Raw genomic sequence first — 19,113 nt, 5'->3', positions numbered from 1 at the left:
ATATTGTTTCTCGGTAAATTGTCAAAACTCCTGGTTTTCTTACAGCCACATCCCATTCTTGCCTTCACCCTGAGGATCATAGTCGGAGGGCTGGTGATCTCCCACAAATGATTCCACAGGCTTTTTTTTTTTTAATTTGGCAGGGCTTTCTGGGTTAGGATAATTCTGGGTAATCCTAATTAGAGCCCTATCCAAGCTTGAACTCCATAACCGAACAAACCAGTTTTACAACTCAAAGGATTTAATTTGGCCTCACACTTGCAGTGGGGAAATACACACACACACACACACACACACACACACACACACACACATACACACACACACAAACACACACACAGAAAAACTGGCAGCTCAGCTAACAGGCAACTGAATGTTGGACACACTGCCAGCTTGGTCCAATTAAGAAACATTAGAAGTCTAATGACTTAAAGAGGAACGGTTCACACAGGACACAAGGTTCTTGACAGCAGCCAAGCAAATTGCAAAGTCTCCAGCTCAGGTATGCGAATCCCTTCAATATTTCAAAACAGCCAGGGACCAGTAGAACCTGGCTTATATGCTTTCTTGCATACGTAGGGAAAAAGAATCCAGGTGGAGAACCTGGCTAAACATTGATCTCAGAAAAAAACTCCATTTAAGCTTAAAAAAAAAAAAACCTATGGGACATTCCTGGGTACAACAGAACACATGAAATATTGCCATTTTGCCTATTAATACTTATTCCTGGGAAATTAACAAAAATCATTGCCTGGGTGCACTTCATCCTGTCCTTCCCTCCCACTACCAGCCCCTTCAAATGCACCTCCTGGAAAAAAAACGGAACCAAAACAATGTCATGAAAAACACTTGGGTGAGGGTTTTCATTTACTCCATGCCAAGTATTTTATTTTTAAGCCTGATTTGACCAAGTCAGGCTCAGGCAAAGCAAGTTTCAGATCCTGCTGTCAGTGAAAATTGCAGCGCCGCCATCTGCTTACCTGTCACCAGGACTGCCTTTTGATCCACAGGTAACAACTCTTGCCCAGATAAGTAAGTATACATGAGGCAACATGACAGAGAGAAGAGGATCAAGCCCCAAAAAGGGGACAGGATGAGCAGGCACACTGCGCAGAGGCCTGCCAGGCAGACCATGCAGCTCGGCACCGGTCTTGGGCTCTTCTTGTATTTGCACAGAACTGTCCCACACAGTACCGTGGGGATAGCCAGGCAGATCCATGCTGTCTCCGAGAAGAAAGTGCTCATTCTCAGCATTTGCTGCACCTTCAAGTGTTCAGGACCAGTGAGTCTGGTGGGCAAAGGCTGGCTGGAGGCAGCCTGAGTTATAAGAACAGAGAGGCAAGAAGGGAGGGGAGAAAGCAGCCCCAGCCCCTTTCGACTGAGCATAGATTAAGCATAATCATACAGGCACATATTCCCAGTGGGCAATTTAAACCAGTGTGCACTTCAACATAAATACCAAGGCACTTCCTATTTGACCGCTCTCCCCCCTCCCCACCCCCTGCACACACAACACGTGCACATACTCACCCACAAACACACACCTTCTGGTTTTTTTTTTTTAATGACAGTCCACCTCTGGAGAGATGACTAATTGGATAATAATTGACAGAATTCAAACTGCACGGAGAACAACAGGAAAATCCTCTAGCTGACAGGAAAATACTGTCTTCTTCAAGAGCCTGCAGTGTGTCTGGGTGTTGAGTCCTTTTTCTGACTCAGGAGTGAGTGTGTGTGTGTGTGTGTGTGTGTGTGTAAATCCAGGCAATTGATGAAGTTTGGAAGATAGATTCTGGAAGAGAAGGCATCTCTGATCTGGTCCATGGCTTTAGGACTCCTATAAATCCCAACTGAGGCAGGCTGAAGGGCTGGATGGAGAGGGAATATGGGAGCAGAGGAAGATATTCCTTGGCAGAGGAAAGTGCTTTGGTCTTGCCAGAGGGGAAACCTGCCAGGGAGAGATAATAATGACAATTAACTAATAGCGGCTGATATCTATGGGTACTTGTTTGTGGCAGAGGCTTTGTGTAGCTGCTCATTTGTTCATTCTCTTTATTTTGAGCATATTCTATGCCAGCCTCCATTCACTGGGACTCACCTCATTCCCCTTGAATATAATATCCTTATGAAGTTGGTTCTAGTATTATGGTAATTGTACAGGTGAGAAAACCAGGGCACAGAGAGGATAAGAGACTTAGTCAAGATCACACAGCAGCGGAGTCTTATAGCCTGATCTCAGAGCTTTATGTTCTTAAGCACTCTATTCCACCGCCTGCTTTACGCAAAGAATTTGAAAAAAAAAATTAGTACATTATGTGCTAGCTCTTTCCTACTTTCAACCCATTTCAACCTTATAAAACCCTTTGAGGTGGGTATTATTATGGTCAGTTTACAGAGAGAAAAACTGAGGCTGGGAAAAAATAAGTCCCTTACTCACAAGTGGCTTAAAAGCCAGCACTCTGCAGCTGCAGCACCACCGACCAGTGCTGAGCCCAAGGGAGCCACTGTACCTGGGCTCAAGGTGTGTCCCACGTGGGCCACGTACCCAGCTGGAGGGAGGCAGGGTTCTGATAAAGGCTGGGTGTTGACAAAGCTAGAGAGAAATATTCTCTATTTGAGGTCAGTTTCCCTGTATTCAAATCTAATCTTAGCTCCACCACTTAATAATTATGTAGTCTTGGGTGGGTCACTTCACCTCCCTAGACCTTCATCCCTTCACCTATAAAATAATATCATATCCTGCCTGGAACAGTAGAAGGAACCTCATAAATGCTAGTGATTCATGCTTTTTTAAACAGGAGGAGAAGGAAGAATAAGAGGAAGTCTTGTAAAACAAAGTGTCCATTGGAATAAAGACCTGTCCCAAAACATTTGCTGGAGTTAAACGAGGGGCAGGAAAAGGAGGGGAGAGAATGCCTTTTGTGGATGATGTTAGTGAGGCACGTCTTGGGAAGGAACGGACCCAGCAGCATATCCCCTGTAAAGGGAGGTGAGGCAGAGCCCACCTGGGCTGAGAGCCAACTCAAGACCCCAGGGAGAAGGGGTGGGAAGCCGTGTCGGGAACCATTACTGTGCTGTGGTATTGTGGGCCTGGAGAACAAGGCAGTTAGGAGGGTCTACATGGAGTGATGGCAACTCTTGTCTGCCCTCCCAGACACATGGACATTTGAGTCAGTGAGATATTACCAGCTCCTGGTCGGGAAGCTTAGGGGTGGGGATCTGGAATTGTCTTTGGCTAGCCCTGAACTCTCCCCTGCCTCCACAGACCGCATTCTTTCCTGGGTGCCATCTGAGCCACGGAGCGCCTCTCACAATCCTTGTGGCCTCACCAGCCGGGAACATCCTGGCTGTTAGCTCTGGTCCAAAAATAACTTCCAGGTGGGAAGGCAGGACTAGTTGTGACTCTTTGCTGAGAGTCTTGGTATTTTGTCAGTGGCTCCCACATCTGGGCTGGACCAAACACCTGTGCAGGTTTCCTATCAAGCGCATGCCCACCTGAAAGGAGCTGACTTTTCTTCAGGAGGAGCCCCTGTGACTTACCAGACTTGCTCTGTCCTGGGGCTCCCAAAGTGCTATTTCCTGCTACCAGCAGAGGTACCATTTTGAAATTGCCTTCTGAAAATAAAACATCCTACCCAAAAGGAAGGATGGCCCAATCTGACCCCCCCACCAAAAAAAAATGCTGAGAATCCTCCAGTGTACAGATTCTTTTGCTCAAGAATTTGTGAGCCAAAGCCACCCTCAGGCCACACAGAAGTCCCAAGAAGGATGCTCCCTGACCCCTGATGGTGAAGCTGCTGAAAGCATTAAGAACATGAGCTTTCAAGTGTCACAGCCTTTTAACTTGAGTTTGAATCCTGGCTTAGCTGTGAGGCATGGGGCAAGTTACCTGCCCTTCCTAAGCCTCAGTTTCCTCCCCTGTGAAATGGGGGTAGGAGAAGTCCTGCTTCCAAGGGCTGTTTTGAAAAGTGAATGGCATCATTCTTGCATTGTCCCTGGCACTGACAGGCATGCCTAGATGGTAGGCACCTTTCTCATTGTCGGGAGTACCCACTGCTTCTTAGCCTTTTTCCTCTGGGCAGAGAGAGAGTTTCTGGCCAGTCACCTCCTCACTCGTTTATTTCTTCTTTCGGTTCAGCACACAGCTGTTTCCCTTGTCATCCTTCAGATATCTGCTTAAACATCACCTCCTGTTACCCAACCTGAATATCTTCCATCAGCCCACCTTATTCATTCCCTTTATTGCACTTAGCTCGATCCACAATTATATATTTCCTTTGCTCATTTTAAGAATATTTTCTACCTCCCCTAGTAGACCATAAACTTCTTGAGGGCAGGAACTTTATCTGATTATTGTTTTTCCTTTACTGTTCACCAAATGCCCAGTCCAGTGACTGATACATCACATATACATAATTAATATTTGTGGGATAAAGATAGGAAGGAACGCATCTCTATTTAGAGCCTTCTAGGTGGCTAGTTCTGCGCCAGCTGTGGAGGGATTCAGCAGTGAACACTATAGACCCAGTTCCTGGCCCTGCAGAGTTGAGGACCCAGTGCTTCCAGGATGCCTGCTGCAGGAGCAGGGACTAGTGGGGGTGCAAGGTGGTAGAAAAGAAGGCTATTTACCAGTAGGGGAACATATGGAATGCTAGACTCTCCAGGTGAGAACAAGCCCAATCCTTTCTGAGCCCTGAATGTCCTCATCCTAACCTCAGGGTCAGTCCATCTGAGAGCTACCATTGAGTGATGATGTTCTCCATCCTACTGAGCTAAATCATGTCCCTTATTTGTCCTTGCCATTTTGTCCTGAAGCTATTCTAGAGGCCATCATGACTTGACTAGTGTCCTATTTCTGGCAAGTTGGCTCTCAGCCTTCCAGGGAAAAGGAGCCAATTGGACCAACTCATGCTTGCTAATGATGCCAATGGGTCATTGTGCTATTTCCTTCTACTAGCAGAGGGGCCTTTTTGAAAATTGCCTTCTGAAAACAAAACATCTTACCCAAAAGGAAGGATTGCCCAACCTGGGGAAAAAAAATGCTGAGAATCCTCCAACGTACACTTTCTTAGAATCCATGGATCTTGAGTTTAGAAGTTGAAGAAGGAGCTTCCCATCTAAAATGGGGATTGTCTCTGTAACATCCCCACCAAGTGGTCATCTTGTCTATTGCCAGAGTATCTCTGAGAACAGGCATCTCACTGCCTCTGAAGGCTGATTTTTCCCATGCAAAGTTGCTTGGGATATTAGAACATTCTCCTCTAGGCCAAATTCATCTTGACATTTGTCTTCCCTCTCCACATGGAGTCAGAGAATGTCTTGTTCTATTTCTTTCAGATATTTGAAAGATATTTCAGAGCTCAAACGTTTTTTTAAAATCACACTGTTACAATAACTGAAGAACATTTTGCTATGGTGAGGGTTACATAATGATGGCATGATATGCCAAGCAGAGAATGACTGTGTGTTGATGTCATAGTGACCCAAAGTTCAGGATATAGACAAGGTGGTACAAACCGTCACAGATCATCTCAGAGAAATCACAGAGATCTTGTTGGTAACACGAGTTTTTTTTGTCTTTTTTTTTTTTTCTTTTTGAGCATTAGGGTGATAACTACCGTTTTAAGTGTTTGTGATTGTGCAAATATCATGTATTATATATTTATCTATTTCATACAGTGGGCAGGGTGGAGACCAAGAGAAGATGACCAGAATTTGGGGCTGTAACATGTCTTTTTTCTGTCTTTGAAATAGTATGTGGTAAATATGTCTAAACTCCTCACTTGTCATAAATTCCAAGTAAGTCAGATCTTTTTTTTTTTTTTTTTTTGTATAGTATTTCAAGGATCTTCAGCTGCTTCTTAGAATGGCATTCAATTACTTACATCTCCCCTGAAAGATTAGGCCCAGAACTGGGCACAATATTTTCAGTACAGTGCAAAGAACATAGAATAGAATAAGATTATCACCCCTCCTAGCCTTGAAGCTATATTTTTGCTTATGTGACCAAAGACTTATTTGCTTTTTTAACAAAAGTGACCTATTATTGATTGCCACAGTGTTTGTTATCAAATAAAATTCCAGTTTTTATAGTTTCTGTGTCAGTTTAACTTTTTATAGTAAAATATCGCACACATGTGGAGAAATTATCCAAAATATAAGTAAATATTCATTCATCCATAGTGATATAAATACATGATCAGCTCGGTGGATGAGAAGCAATGAGGGTAGGGTGAGACAATCTACTGAAATTAAACAGTAGCAGATTTATCTGATGATTGGCTTTTAGTCCACCCCCTGATTCATCAATTATTTACTAAATGTTTATTCTGGGCCAATAGATAGAGATACAGACCCCTCTTTGACCTTGAGGCTTGCACGTGCGTGAGGAGTAAGGCACGCTCCTGCATGCATTGTCCTTGCATTTCATACACAGTGAATCAGTGAATTCTGTTAGTAAAAGACAGATTGAAAGATCCCCGAGCTCTATTTCAATTTATTCACATGGATCTTGACAATGATTCTCCATCTACACAACTTTACTTCTCCTAAATACATTAAGAGATCAACATGTATAAAAATATGTCTGCCCATGTGTCCCAGTATTACTCTCTCTCTCTCTCTCTCTCTCTCTCTCTCTCTCTGTCTCTCTCCTTATCCTCTCTCCTAAGTTTCTTTTTTTTAAACTGCATTTTAGATTTTGGGGTACATGTGAAGAACATGCAAGATTGTTGCATAGGTACACACATGGCAGTGTGATGTGCTGCCTTCCTCCCCTTCACCTACATCTGGCATTTCTCCCCATGCTATCTCTCCCCAACTCCCCACACCCCGCTGTCCCTCCCCTATTTCCTCCTGACAGACCCCAGTGTGTGATGCTCCCCTCCCTGTGTCCATGTGTTCTCATTGTTCAACACCCACCTATGAGTGAGAACATGCAGTGTTTGATTTTCTGTTCTTGTGTCAGTTTGCTGAGTACGATGGTTTCCAGATTCATCCATGTCCCTACAAAGGACACAAACTCATCGTTTTTGATGGCTGCATGGTATTCCATGGTGTGTATGTGCCACATTTTCCCTGTCCAGTCGATCATCGATGGGCATTTGGGTTGGTTCAAGGTCTTTGCTATTGTAAACAGTGCTGCAATGAACATTCATGTGCATGTGTCCTTATAATAGAAAGATTTATAATCCTTTGGCTATATACCCAGTAATGGAATTGCTGGGTCAAATGGAATTTCTATTTCTAGGTCCTTAAGGAATCTTCACACTGTCTTCCACAATGGTTGAACTAATTTACACTCCCACCAACAGTGTAAAAGTGTTCCTATTTCTCCACATCCTCTCCAGCATCTGTTGTCTCCAGATTTTTTTAATGATCACCATTCTAACTGGTGTGAGGTGGTATCTCAATGTAGTTTTGATTTGCATTTCTCTAATGACCAGTGATGATGAGCTTTTTTCATATGTTTGTTGGCCTCATGTATGTCTTCTTTTGTAAAGTGTCTATTCATGTCCTTTGCCCACTTTTGAATGGGCTCGCTTGTTTTTTTCCTGTAAATCTGTTTTAGTTCTTTGTAGATTCTGGATATCAGCTCTTTGTCAGATGGGTAGATTACAAAAATTTTTTCCCATTCTGTTGGTTGCCAATTCACTCTAATGACTGTTTCTTTTGCCGTGCAGAAGCTGTGGAGTTTGATTAGGTCCCATTTGTTTATTTTGGCTTTTGTTGCCAATGCTTTTGGTGTTTTGGTCTTGAAGTCCTTACCTATGACTATGTCCCGAAAGGTTTTGCCTAGGTTTTCTTCTAGGGTTTTTATGGTGTTAGGTCTTATGTTTAAGTCTTTAATCCAGAGTTAATTTTAGTGTAAGGTGTCAGGAAGGGGTCCAGTTTCTGCTTTCTGCACATGGCTAGCCAGTTTTCCCAATGCCATTTATTAAACAGGGACTCCTTTCCCCATTGCTTGTTTTTGTCAGGTTTGTCAAAGATCAGATGGTTGTAGATGTCTGGTGTTGCCTCTGAGGCCTCCGTTCTGTTCCGTTGGTCTATATCTCTGTTTTGATCACTGTAGCCTTGTAGTATAGTTTGAAGCCCGGTAGTGTGATGCCTCCCGCATTGTTATTTTATTTTATTTATTTTTATTTCTTGCTTAGAATTGACTTAGCTATGCGGGCTATCTTTTGGTTCCATATGAAGTTTAGGGTGTTTTTTTCCAGTTCTGTGAAGAAGGTCATTGATAGCTTGATGGGGATAGTATTCAATCTGTAAATTACTTTGGGTAGTATGCTATTTTCACGATATCGATTCTTCCTAACCATGAATATGGAATGTTTCTCCATCTATTTGTGTTCTCTCTTATTTCGTTAAGCAGTAATTTGTAGTTCACCTTGAAGAGGTCCTTTACATCCTTTGTTAGTTGTATTCCCAGGTATTTTATTCTCTTTGTAGCAATTGTGAATGGCTGTTCGTTCTCGATGTGGCTCTCTTTAAGTCTGTTATTGGTATATAGGAATGCTTGTGAGTTTTGCACATTGATTTTGTATCCTGAGAATTTGCTGAAGTTGCTTATCAGTTTCAGGAGATTTTGGGCTGAGACGATGGGGTCTTCTAGATATACAATCATGTCGTCTGCAAATAGAGACAATTTGACTTCCTCCTTTCCTATTTGAATATCCTTTATTTCTTTTTCTTGCCTGATTGCTCTGGCTAGAACTTCCAGTACTATATTGAATAGGAGTGGTGAGAGAGGGCATCCTTGTTGAGTGCCAGATTTCAAAGGGAATGCTTCCAGTTTTTGCCCATTCAGTATGATATTGGCTGTGGGTTTGTCGTAAATAGCTTTTATTATTTTGAGACATGTTCAATCAATACCTAGATTATTGAGGGTTTTTAGCATAAAGGGATGTTGAATTTTGTCAAAGGCCTTCTCTGCATCAATTGAGATAATCATGTGGTTTTTGTCTCTGGTTCTGTTTATGTGGTGAATTGCGTTTATATACTTGCGTATGTTGAACCAGCCTTGCATCCCCGGGATGAATCCTACTTGATCATGGTGGACAGGCTTTTTGATGTGCTGTTGCAATCGGTTTGCCAGTATTTTATTGAAGATTTTTGCATCTATGTTCATCATGGATATTGGCCTGAAGCTTTCTTTTCTTGCTGAGTCTCTGCCAGGTTTTGATATCAGGATGATGTTGTTCTCATAAAATGATTTGGGAAGGATTCCCTCTTTTTGGATTGTTTGGAATAGTTTCATAAGGAATGGTATCAGCTCCTCTTTGTATGTCTAGTAGAATTTGGCTGTGAATCCGTCTGGACCTGGGCTCTTTTTGGGTGGTAGGCTCTTAATTGCTGCCCCAACTTCAGACCTTGTTATTGGTCTATTCAGGGTTTCGGCTTCTTCCTGGTTTAGGCTCAGGAGGTTGCAAGTGTCCAGGAATTTATCCATTTCGTCCAGGTTTACTGGTTTATGTGCATGGAGATGTTTGTAATAATCTCTGATGATGGTTTGTATTTATGTGGAATCTGTGGTGATATCCCCTTTATCGTTTTTTATTGCATATATTTGATTATTCTCTCTTTTCTTTTTATTAATCTGGCTAGTGGTCTATTTTGTTGATCTTTTTGAAAAGCCAGCTCCTGGATTTATTGATTTTTTGAAGGTTTTTTTGTGTCTATATCTCCTTCAGTTCTGCTCTGATCTTAGTTATTTCTAGTCTTCTGCTAGGTTTTGGATTTTTTTGGTCTTGCTCCTCTAGCTCTTTCAATTTTGACGATAGGGCGTCAATTTTAGATCTTTCCTTCCTTCTCATGTGGGCATTTATTCCTATATATTTTCCACTAGACACTGCTTTAAATGTGTCCCAGAGATTCTAGTATGTTGTGTCTTCATTCCATTGGTTTCAAAGAACATCTTTATTTTTGCCTTCATTTCATTGTTTATCCAGTCAACATTCAACAGCCAGTTGTTCGGTTTCCATGAAGCTGTGCGGTTCTGAGTTAGTTTCTCAATTCTGAGTTCTAACTTGATTTCACTGTGGTCTGAGAGACTGTTTGTTGTGACTTCTGTTCTTTTGCATTTGCTTAGGAGTGGTTTACTTCCAATTATGTGGTCAATTTTAGAGTAGGTGTGATGTGGTGCTGAGAAGAATGTATGTTCTGTGGATTTGGGGTGTGGAGAGTTCTGTAAATGTCTATTAGGTTTGCTTGGTCCAGGACTGAGTTCAAGTCCTGTATATCCTTGTTAATTTTCTGTCTCATTGCTCTGTCTAATATTGACAATGGGGTGTTAAAGTCTCCCATTATTATCGTGTGGGAGTCTAAGTCTCTTTGTAAGTCATTAAGAACTTGCTTTATGTATCTGTGTCCTCCTGTATTGGGTGTGTATATTTAGGATCGTTAACTCTTCTTGTTGCATTTATCCTTTTACTATTATGTAATGTCCTTCTTTGTCTCTTTTGATCTTTATTGGTTTAAAGTCTATTTTATCTGAGATGAGAATTTTAACTCCTGCTCTTTTTTGCTCTCCGTTTGCTTGGTAAAGCTTCCTCCATCCCTTTATTTTGAGCCCTTGTGTATCCTTGCATGTGAGATGGGTTTCCTGGATGCAGCACACCAATGGGTTTTGGCTTTTTATCCAATTTGTCGGTCTGTGTCTTTTGATTGGGGCATGTAGCCCATTTACATTTAGGGTTAATATTGTTATGTGAGAATTTGATCCTTCCATTTTGATGTTAGCTGGCTGTTTTGCCCATTAATTGATGCAGTTTCTTCATTGTGTTGATGCTCTTTACCATTTGGTATGTTTTTGGAGTGGCTGGTACTGGTCTTTCCTTTCTATGTTTAGTGCCTCTTTCAGGAGCTCTTGTAAAGCAGATCTGGTCATGATGAAATCTCTGAGTGCTTATTTGTTCATAAAGAATTTTATTTTTCCTTCACTTATGAAGCTTAGTTTGGCTGGATATGAAATTCTGGGTTGAAAGTTCTTTTCTTTAAGGATGTTGAATATTGGCCCCCACTCTATTCTGGCTTGTAGGGTTTCTGCTGAGAGATCTGCTGTGAGTCTGATGGGCTTCCCTTTGTGGGTAACCCGACCTTTCTCTCTGGCTGCCCTTAGTATTTTCTCCTTCATTTCAACCCTGGTCAATCTGACGATTATGTGTCTTGGGGTTGCCCTTCTTGAGGAATATCTTTGTGGTGTTCTCTGTATTTCCTGGACTTGAATATTTGCCTGCCTTGCTAGGTTGGGGAAGTTTTCCTGGATAATGTCCTGAAGAATATTTTCCAGCTTGGATTCATTCTCTCCATCACATTCAGGTACAGCTATCAAACATAGATTAGGTCTTTTCACATAGTCCCATATTTCTTGGAGACTTTGCTCATTCCTTTTTAACCTTTTTTCTCTAATTTTGCCTTCTTGTTTATTTCATTGAGTTGATCTTCGACCTCTGACATCCTTTCTTCAGCTTGGTCAGTTCAGCTGTTGACACTTGTGTATGCTTCGCGAAGGTCTCGTGTTGTGTTTTTCAGCTCCATCGATTCACTTATATTCCTCTCTAAGTTGTTTATTCTCATTAGCATTTCGTCAAATCCTTTTTCAAGGTTCTTAGTTTCTTTGCATTGGGTTAGAACATGTTCTTTTAGCTCAGAGAAGTTTCTTATTACTCACCTTCTGAAGCCTGATTCTGTCAATTCATCACACTCATTCTCCATCCAGCCTTTTTCCCTTGCTGGTGAGGAGTTGTGATCACTTGTAGGAGGAGAGGTGTTCTGGTTTTGGGTGTTTTCATCCTTTTTTGACTGGTTTCTTCCCTTCTTTGTGTATTTATCCACCTGTTGTCTTTGTAGTTGTTGACTTTCAGATTAGGTCTCTGAGTGGACGTCCAGTTTGTTGATGATGAAGTTATTTCTTTCTGTTTCTTAGTTTTCCTTCTACCAGTCAGGCCCCTCTGCTGTAGGTCTGCTGAGGTCTACTCCAGGCCCTGCTTGCCTGGGGATCACCTGCAGCAGCTGCAGAACAGTAAGAGTTTCTGCCAGTTTCTTCTTCTGCTATCTTTGTCTCTGAAGGATACCCGCCTGATGTCAGTCTGAGCTCTCCTTTATGAGGTGACTGTTTGGTTATAAGGGGGTCAGGGAGCTGCTTGAGGAGACAGTCTGTCCTTTATAGGGGCTCGAGTGTTGAGTTGTGAGCTCCATTGTTCATTCAGAGCTACTGGGCAGGTACGTTTAAGTCTGCTGCAGCAGAACTCACAAATCCCCCCTTTTTTTCCCAGGTGCTCTGTCCTGAGGAGTTAGGGCTTTATTTATGAGTTTCTGTTGTGCTGCTGCCTTTTTTCAGGGCTGCCCTGCCCAGCCAGGAGGCAGCCTAGTCACTGTCTGCTGCAGGGGCTTTGCTGAGCTGCTGTGGGCTCTGCCCAGGTGCTGTGTGAACTTCCCTGCAGTCCTGTTTATATGGGTATAGTTAGAACTGTCTTGGCAATGGCAGCCCACCTCTGTAATGGCAGATTCTATCTGTAATGGGGGGCTGCCGCGGCAATGGCAGGCTGCCTCAGCAATGGCAGACTACCTCTGTAGTGGTGGAGTGCCTCAGTAATGGCGGCCACCCCTCCCCTACAGAGCTGGACCGTCCTGGGTTCAGCTGTGCTTGCTGTGAAACTCCCAATCCAGAGTGTTTCTGATTGCTGCTTTTTTGTGGGAGTGGGGCCATCTGAGCCTGATCTCCTGGCTCCCTGCCTCAGAGCCTTTTTGTTGTTGTTGTTGTTGTTGAACAGTCGACTGTCTCCCAGGTGTTCCAGTTGCCTGTTGAAAAGGTGCCGAGATCTGTGTGATTTCCCATGCGGTGACCCACTGTGCCAGCCAAAACAGCCATGCTGAGATTTGTGACGCTTTTTTGCCCGGGAATCTCCTGGCCTGGCTCTCTGTTTCAGTCCCCTTTTCTATCAGTTGAATGGGTGACTCTGTCTTCCCAGAGCTCCAATCGCCAGCTAAAATGGTGCCCAGACCTGTGTATTTTGTACGGAGAACTGCTGCGCCAGGGCGCCGGCCAAAACAGCTGTGCTGGTGACCTGTGGGGCTCCTCTGCCTGGGAATCTCCTGGTCTGTGGGCAATAAAAATCCATCTGGAAATGTGACGTCCACTCACCCTCCACACTTTCGCTGGGAGCTGCAATCCTGAGCTGCTCCTAATTGGTCATGTTGGATCCGTCTCCTTTCCTAAGTAAGTTTCTTGAATTTTACATTCACTGTCTTTCTTTCTTTGCTTCACTCTTGGAAAGGACCAGAGTGTGAGAATTCTACCCTGAACAGGGAGAGGTGATATAATGGACACCCCTCTATCACTAGGCTGAATGTTTTTCCAGTCCCTTCCAGCAGCAGAGGGAAGGCCTTGCATCCCCTTCCATGTTGGTCAGCCAAGCCAGAGCAACCCCCTGTCGGGGCAGTGATGTAGCATGACCTCCTGAAGTGGTTCTTAGGTGGCGTCTGGAGAGACTGTCCATTTGCCCTGGTCCATAGTGAGATGATGATCACCAGGAGGGATAACATATTGAATTTCCATAAGATCTGATTCACCCCACTGAAGGTCCTGTCTTCAGAGTTGATAGCCTTCCTCCTCTTTGAGGCATTAAAATACCTTTTTGTGTATGAGGGCACTGTGGTAGGTGATCACACTTAGTGGTTGTTGCTGTTTGATGCCCTTACTTGGCAAAATTAAAAGTTGGCAAGCCTACATGACTTCTACAGTTCTGGTGAGAAATCTCAACCAGCATTCAAAGTTCAAAGATATGGGAGCCCCACTGATGTATGACATGTCAGCTTTGAGTTAGACCAACCTGGGTTCCAAGTCTGCTACTTAATTGACAATGAGAACTGCTCTCTGCTCAAAGCCACTACCTGCTCACCAATACTGCAGATAATAATACCTAGCTTATATTGGTTATAAGACAGTCTATATAAATGATCTGGCATGTCACAGTTTTCCATGGTAGCCATTATCACAAGAGACTTTTTGGTCCCAACAAAAATTCCTGCAGTCTAATTCTTTCTGGTTTCTGTCCTTTCTTCTTGGGTCTTACAACTAGAGATATAGAAGCTAAGGGCAACTAATATACAACTTTGGCACCAATAGTCATGGCCAAGATTCACAGAAGGAAACACACTTGTATCTGTGCCTCCAGAAGGAACATTAAACCTAGGATGAGACTATTAGAAAGTAGACATTTCAATATTTGAGAGCACAGATGAATATCAAAAGTAAATTACACCATAAGCCAGATGTTCCAGGAACTTTGTTTCTCTCTTTTTTTTTTTTTTTTTTTTTTGCCTGAAGGAAAAGTTTTAGTTCATGAAGAAAACAATGAGCAGAAATTGCCATCACAAAATAGCAATTCATGGTTCTGGTTATTTAAAATGGCTCATTTGAAAATAATCAAAGATGTGCACAATGATTTATAAAGACAGTTGTTCATTTCAGTGTTATTTATCATATGTAAAATGTAGAAACATCCTGAACAGCTTACCATAAAGGATTTGTTATATAAATTACAGTACTTTCATTTGACGGACTGCTATACAGCCATTAAAAATCATGTTGTTGAAAAATATTTAATGACTGGAGAAAACGTTTGCAATATTTTTTAAGCAAGGAGAGTAGGTTACAAAGTAGAATGTATAGTATGATCATATTTTATGTCATTATAACACAGATATCAGCTGACAGCTTCTAAACTTTAGGATCCAGTTAAGATTGGCTCAAATGCCCAGTTCTATGGTCTTGGGAAGCCTTGCCAAGACTTTTTCAATTTCCTGGGGACCTGTCTTCTCACAGGTCCTTCTGCCTCTTGTCAGCCGCTGTCTCACTATGCCATTCTGACTTCAGTATGAAACTCAACTTCCTTATCCGCTTGCAAAACAAAATGTATAGCAGCAAAGCTATTTTTCATGGCACTGATGTTTGGATAGGAAAGATGGAGGGGACAGAAGAAATATTCATATTCCTGTGGTGGCATGAGTAGTGGCCTCTCAAAAGATATGTCCATATTCTAACTCCAAGAACCTGTGAATATGATCCTTGGATAAAGAGGGTCTTTGCAGATGTAACAAGTTAAGGACATGGAGATGAGATTATCTTGGATTCACATGGGCTCTAAATCCAGTGGCACATATCTTTATAGGAGAAAGAAGAGAAGATGACACAGACAGACACAGGACAAAGGCGATGTGAAGACAGGGCGGAGATCACAGCTATAGTGCCACAGCCAGGGGACACCTGGAGCCTCCAGAAGCTGAAAGAGGCAGGAAGGAGCCTTGCTTAGAGCCTGTAGAGGGGCAATGGCTCTACCAACATGTAGATTTTATAATTCTGTCCTCCAGAACTGTGAGCAAACAAATTTTGATATTTTTTAAATTTAAGCCAGGGGTTTCCATCCTCTGGGCCATAGACTGGTACCAGTCTGTGGCCTGTTAGGAACCAGCCTGCACAGCAGAAGGTGAGCAGTGAGCAAGCCAGTGAAGCTTCATCTGTATTTACAGCTGCTCCCCATTGTTCACATTACCTCCTGAGCTCTGCCTCCTGTCAGATCAGTGGTGATGTTAGATTCTCATAGGAGCACAAGCCTTACCGTGAACTGCACATGTGAGGGATCTAGGTTGTGTGCTCCTTATGAGAATCTAACACCTGATGATCTGTCACTGTCTCCACCCCCAGATGGGACCATCTCGTTGCAGGAAAACAAGCTCAGGGTTCCCACTGACTCTACATTATGGGGAGTTGTATAAATACTTCATTATATATTACAATGTAATAATAATAGAAATATGAAGTGTGCAATAAATGTCATACACCTGAATCATCCCCACACCGTCCCCTCTCCCCACAACCCCACAAAGACCTGGGGAAAAATTGTCTTCCATGAAACCAGTCGCTGGCACCACAAAAGGTTGTGGACTGCTATTTAAGCCACTGGGTTCATGGTCATCTGTTATGACAGCCCACATGGAGATGAGATTATCTTGGATTCACATGGGCTCTAAATCCAGTGGCACATATCTTGATAGGAGAAAGAAGAGAAGATGACACAGACAGACACAGGACAAAGGCAATGTGAAGACAGGGTGGAGATCACAGCTATAGTGCCACAGCCAGGGGACACCTGGAGCCTCCAGAAGCTGAAAGAGGCAGGAAGGAGCCTTGCTTAGAGCCTGTAGAGGGGCAATGGCTCGATTGTGAAACGACCACAATCACCAAAGAACATACAACCGTGTTGATAACTCTACTTACTAAAGGATCCTTTGTCTCCTTTCACCACCACCAGGGAGTTTCACTAACCTTCTGGATACTTTCTTGAGCTTCTCTTAATTTTCTCACTCTTTCTTTGACCTCCTCCTCTTCCTCCCACCCATATTGTTCCACAGACTCAACTTCTCCCTCTATCCTACAAGGGTGTCATCTCACAGCCCACTGTAACTCCTACTCCCAAAATTACATGTGCCAAATTTACTTTATTCGCAGCCTTTCCTGGCTCAGTGAGGGCAACTTCATTCTTTCAGCAGCACAGTATGCAAGCGCTGGACTTCCCTTGACTCTGCTCTTGGGATCAACCCACATCCAATCCATCAAGAAATCTTGCTGGCTCTACCTTCAGAATGTATCCACTGCTTGACCACTTCTGACTCCCTCCACTGCAGCTAACCTAGTCCAAGCCATCATCACCCCCTGCCAACATTGCAACAGCCTCCAGTAGATACGTCTGCTTCCTCCCTTGTCTCCCAAAGGTCCGTTTTCAACACAGCACAAGAAAATAATTCCTTTTATAACTTTAGCCCAATCTTATCACTCATCTACTAAAAACCTGGCAAGGGCTCCCTTCTCACCTAGAGTAAAAGCCAAAATCCTTAAATGGCTACAAGGATAATCTGGCCCCCATAGTTCTTAGACCACATCTGACTTCTGTCCCTCGTTCACTCCATTCTAGTCCCAAGGATCTACATACTGCTCATCAAACACATGGGACACCCTCCTTGCTCCAGCAGTTTCCTCTGCCTGGAATGTTCTTGTCCAGTTGCCTAATTCCCTCCACTCCTGTGATTCCTTTCTCAAATGTTTCTGTCTCAGGGCAACTGCCCCCCTCAACATGGTCTGAATTTTCCCATGAAAATGGTTTAAATAATAAAAGCATAGCAACAACAACAAACTTCATGCTCTGTCTGCTGACAATGGACTGGATGTTTGTGTCACCTCCACTCCCAAATTCCTATGTTGAAACCCTAACCCCCATTGTGATGGTATTTGGATATAGAGCCTTTAGAAGGTAATTAGGCTATGGCGGTAGAGCCCTCATGAATGGGATTAGTGCCCTTATAACCTGGAGAGCTCTCTTACCCTCTTTTGCCAGGGAGGATAAAGGAAGCCAGCAGCCCACGGAACCAGCAGCTCTGCAACCTCACCAGAACCCAATCATGCTGACACCCTGATCTTAGACTTCGCGCCTCTAGAACTGTGAAAAAAAAAATATGTTGTTGGTAAGCCACTCAGTCTCTAGTGCTTTGGAACAGCAGCCCAAGCTGACTAAGACACTGTCTATCTATGTATCAAAAATCAAATGGTTGTCCTAAGTATACTGTTAACATGTTTATTTGAACTAAAATATGAAGTCAATTGTTTTTTCTAATATCTGATCATTAAATATAATTTGGGCCATAAAACTCAAAAGTAATTTAAATGCTTTGATCTGACTGATTGACTTGACAATGTGAAATGGCTTTGCCAATCATAGGATGAATATTTTCCGGAAGTTGAATGAGTTAAATCTTCAATTATAAAGTTGTTCTAAAATATATTTAAGATATATAAGATAAAAGCATTTTGCCAAAAATATTGCATTCACAATATCGTATTATATTGAAATTAACATTAGCGCTGTTGTGATTTACCCAACTCTGAGTATACTTAGATAAACATAATGCGTCAGAGAAAAAGAGTAACAAGTATAATTAATATTCATTTGATACAGGTCTAAACCCACATTGGTCTAATTTCTAGAAACTGAAGATTAAATAATAAATTATTTTGCAAGTAATTTTGTTTCCAAGTCTCAGCTTTCAGCAAAACTGAAGAACCTCACCTAGTTGTCAGCTGATCATAAAATTTAATTTGGGGCATATAATTCAAAAGGAGGTTTAAAAATTGAGTGTCCCATCTATTCCTAACTCACTGAGCATTTTGTCGTAACAGGGTGTTGAATTTTGTCAAATGTTTACTCTTCATCTATGGATGTGATCATATGGTTTAGCCTATTTAATATGTTAATATTGACAAATATATTGATCAATTTTTTTAATTGAGTAAACTTACTATTCAAATCTGGTTCCATCCCCATCTACTCACTTCTGTGAATGAAAATTCTCAGTGATACATCTATAAAAAATTTTTTAAATGGCAATATAATTCATGCTGAAACCTGTATTTTTCTATTAATAAGTAGCATTCATCTTAAGATACCTGAAAAAAATTGGAAAAAGCCACATCCACCGAATTAGTACTTTATTTTTATATTTAATAATTGACAAATGTTATAATAATATCTATTTTTAATCTATGACTAATAATTAAAATGTTAAGTCAATCCAGAAGATGTTTGATACTGAAGTCTATAGTAACTATGTTACCATATATACGTAAAAATATGTATATGTGTATATATATATATATATGTTTAGCCTTTATCCTCATATATATTCATTCAACATATTTATATATATTAATGTACATTCATTATAGAGAAATAGGAAGATAAATCAATAAGAAACTTTCAATTATAAACTATATTATAGTGAATAAAATTCTGTAAGGGAAGTAAAATAGAACTGCAGATACAAGAAGAAAAAAATACATAAAATTTCCATCTGCTAACAAGAGAATATGTTTGCGTGTTTTGAAAATGTTGTAAGATGTTGGAAGTATTGAACTGCCAAGGTATTTTTATTGCTGTGGATATATTTAAAAGAAAAATATCATAGTTTATCTTAAAATGTCAATATAGTATATGTTAGGTATCCATTGTTTACAGCCATTTAGACATAAGACAAAAATTTTAGACAACAGCTTTAAAATATGCC

At 41.8% G+C, this 19,113-nt stretch overlaps 1 protein-coding gene and 1 long non-coding RNA gene across 2 annotated transcripts in view; one reads left to right on the top strand and one right to left on the bottom strand.

The window, feature by feature from the left end:
• Positions 1-1,465, bottom strand: part of HSD17B2 (hydroxysteroid 17-beta dehydrogenase 2) — a 69,281-nt gene extending 67,816 nt beyond the window's left edge. Inside the window, exon 1 of the mRNA XM_017541875.2 lies at positions 981-1,465. Within this exon, the coding sequence (XP_017397364.1) occupies positions 981-1,386 (406 nt within the window). The 5' untranslated portion in view covers positions 1,387-1,465. The remainder of the gene's footprint in view (positions 1-980) is intronic.
• Positions 399-17,831, top strand: LOC108313465. Its single transcript, XR_001829100.2, has 3 exons — positions 399-502; positions 5,680-5,799; positions 17,391-17,831. It is a non-coding gene; the product is annotated as an uncharacterized LOC108313465 (long non-coding RNA).
• The last annotated feature ends 1,282 nt before the right edge of the window (positions 17,832-19,113 follow it).

Source organism: Cebus imitator, unplaced genomic scaffold, assembly GCF_001604975.1.
Source record: "Cebus imitator isolate Cc_AM_T3 unplaced genomic scaffold, Cebus_imitator-1.0 Scaffold137, whole genome shotgun sequence".
NCBI lineage: Eukaryota > Metazoa > Chordata > Mammalia > Primates > Cebidae > Cebus > Cebus imitator.
The sequence above is the reverse complement of the archived record's forward strand: the minus strand, read 5'-3'. Positions and strand labels throughout refer to the sequence as shown.